Genomic DNA, 1,843 nt, shown 5'->3' with positions numbered 1-1,843 from the left:
ATTCAGTTTTTTTAGGTGGTACGCGGACCCTCTCTGGGTACCGCCGTTTCTCAGGTGACTTTTTGTTTGCTGTGGGGGATGGCACTTCGACAACCTGTTCAGTTGGTTTAGTGAGAACAGTAGGTGGTATTAGTGTCACAGGTGCACTGGGCAAAACAGCTGGACAAGCACAGTCCATAGTTACTGGCGGCTCATTTTCGACCACTGGTGAGGGCAAGCTTTTTGGAAGTGTACTCACATTTCCTCGCCCGGGCAACATGTGGTCAACATGCACTGTGCGCTGCCTCTGACCCTCTTGTACCAAATATGTGACAGCTCCCAGTCTTTTTAGTACTTTTGCCGGATTCCATTTGTCCACTCCTCCCCTGAAATTTCGGACGCGGACCGCTTCCCCTTCCTGAAAGAAACGAAGAGATGAGCCACCACAGTCCTGATGACGTTTCTGAGTGGCTTGTTTCTCTTCAATCCATCTGGCAAGCGTGGGCTTAAGCAAACTGAAGCGGGTTCATATCTGGCGTTTCAGAAATAACTCAGCCGGTGTAGGTCCTGTCACGGTGTGGGGTGTACTGCGGTACATGAGCAGGAAATTTGCAAGTCTATGACTGAGTGGCAAGGGAGCCTTTTTCTAGGCCTCCAACACATCCTTTGTCAGTGCACGTTTCAAAATCTGCACTGACCTCTCTGCAGCTCCATTCGATGCAGGATGATATGCAGGAACAGCAGTGTGGTTGATACCGTTTCTCTCCAGGAACTGTGTAAACTCCCTCGACACCAGCTGTGGACCATTATCTGATACCAGCTCTTCTGGCAGTCCATACGCAGAGAACAGGCTTCGCAGCACTTCAATGGTTTTGTGAGAGGTGGTAGAAGACACAGGAAACACTTCTAACCACTTTGAATGACTATCAATGACCACCAAAAAATACTGCTTGTCCTTTTCAGCAAAATCAATATGAATTCTCTGCCACACCCTTTCCGGCCATCTCCAGTGGTGCAGTGGTACGACTGCTGGCATTTTCTGAACAGCTTGACAGATAGAGCAACCTTTCACGAGCTCTTCAATTTCCCCATCACAGCCAGGCCACCACATGTAACTTCGTGCGAGAGCTTTCATGCGGCAGATACCTGGGTGCACCTGATGAAGGTCGTCCAGTAAGCGCTGTCGATAGCCTGGGGGTATGATGACTTGCTGGCCCCAAAGAACGCAACCTTGTTCCACTGACAACTCCTGCCTACGTATAAAATAAGGCCGTAGTGCTTCCTCCTGAACATAACTTGGCCATCCATTCATTGTGTAGCTCCACACTATGTTCAGTGTAGGATCTTTTAAAGTAGTCCTCCTTTTCAATTTGGGCATATTTCCTTTCAGCCTCCGTTAATGTCCTTGATACAAAAGCCACAGGCCGTTCCTCTCCATTTTTCATGACATGAGAAATCACTGCCCCTACTCCATAGGGTGACGCATCAGACGCAATCTGGAGTGGCAAACGTGAGTCGTAATGCACCTACACATTATTATTTAACTTTGCTTCTTTTCTCAGCAGGCTGTGTAGATGGTGGAGGATGGTGGAGGAGTTTGGCAGGAAACAGCTGTAATAGTTAAGAAGACCTAAGAAAGACTTCAGCTCAGTGACATTTTTGGGCTCTGGCGCTTTGTTTATGGCTGCTACCTTTTCATTAGTGGGGTGCAGACCATCCTGGTCGATGTGATGTCCCAGATACTCCACACTGCTCTGAAAAAACTGACATTTAGACAGTTTCACCCGGACACGATGTTTTTCCAGACGTGTGAGCACTTCATCCAGTCTTTTTAAATGCATCTCCTCAGATGAAGCAGTGATGA

General features: G+C 48.0%; 1 protein-coding gene across 1 annotated transcript; it reads right to left on the bottom strand.

Annotated features, from left to right (window-relative positions):
• Nucleotides 1-505: 505 nt before the first annotated feature.
• On the bottom strand, nt 506-1,357 carry LOC132859451 (uncharacterized protein K02A2.6-like). The gene is given in 1 exon segment (XM_060890195.1): nt 506-1,357. A coding segment is annotated over 1 exon segment (852 nt).
• Between the last annotated feature and the right edge of the window lie 486 nt (nt 1,358-1,843).

This window comes from Tachysurus vachellii, chromosome 16, assembly GCF_030014155.1.
Source record: "Tachysurus vachellii isolate PV-2020 chromosome 16, HZAU_Pvac_v1, whole genome shotgun sequence".
NCBI lineage: Eukaryota > Metazoa > Chordata > Actinopteri > Siluriformes > Bagridae > Tachysurus > Tachysurus vachellii.
This window is presented reverse-complemented; position numbering and strand designations above follow the sequence as displayed.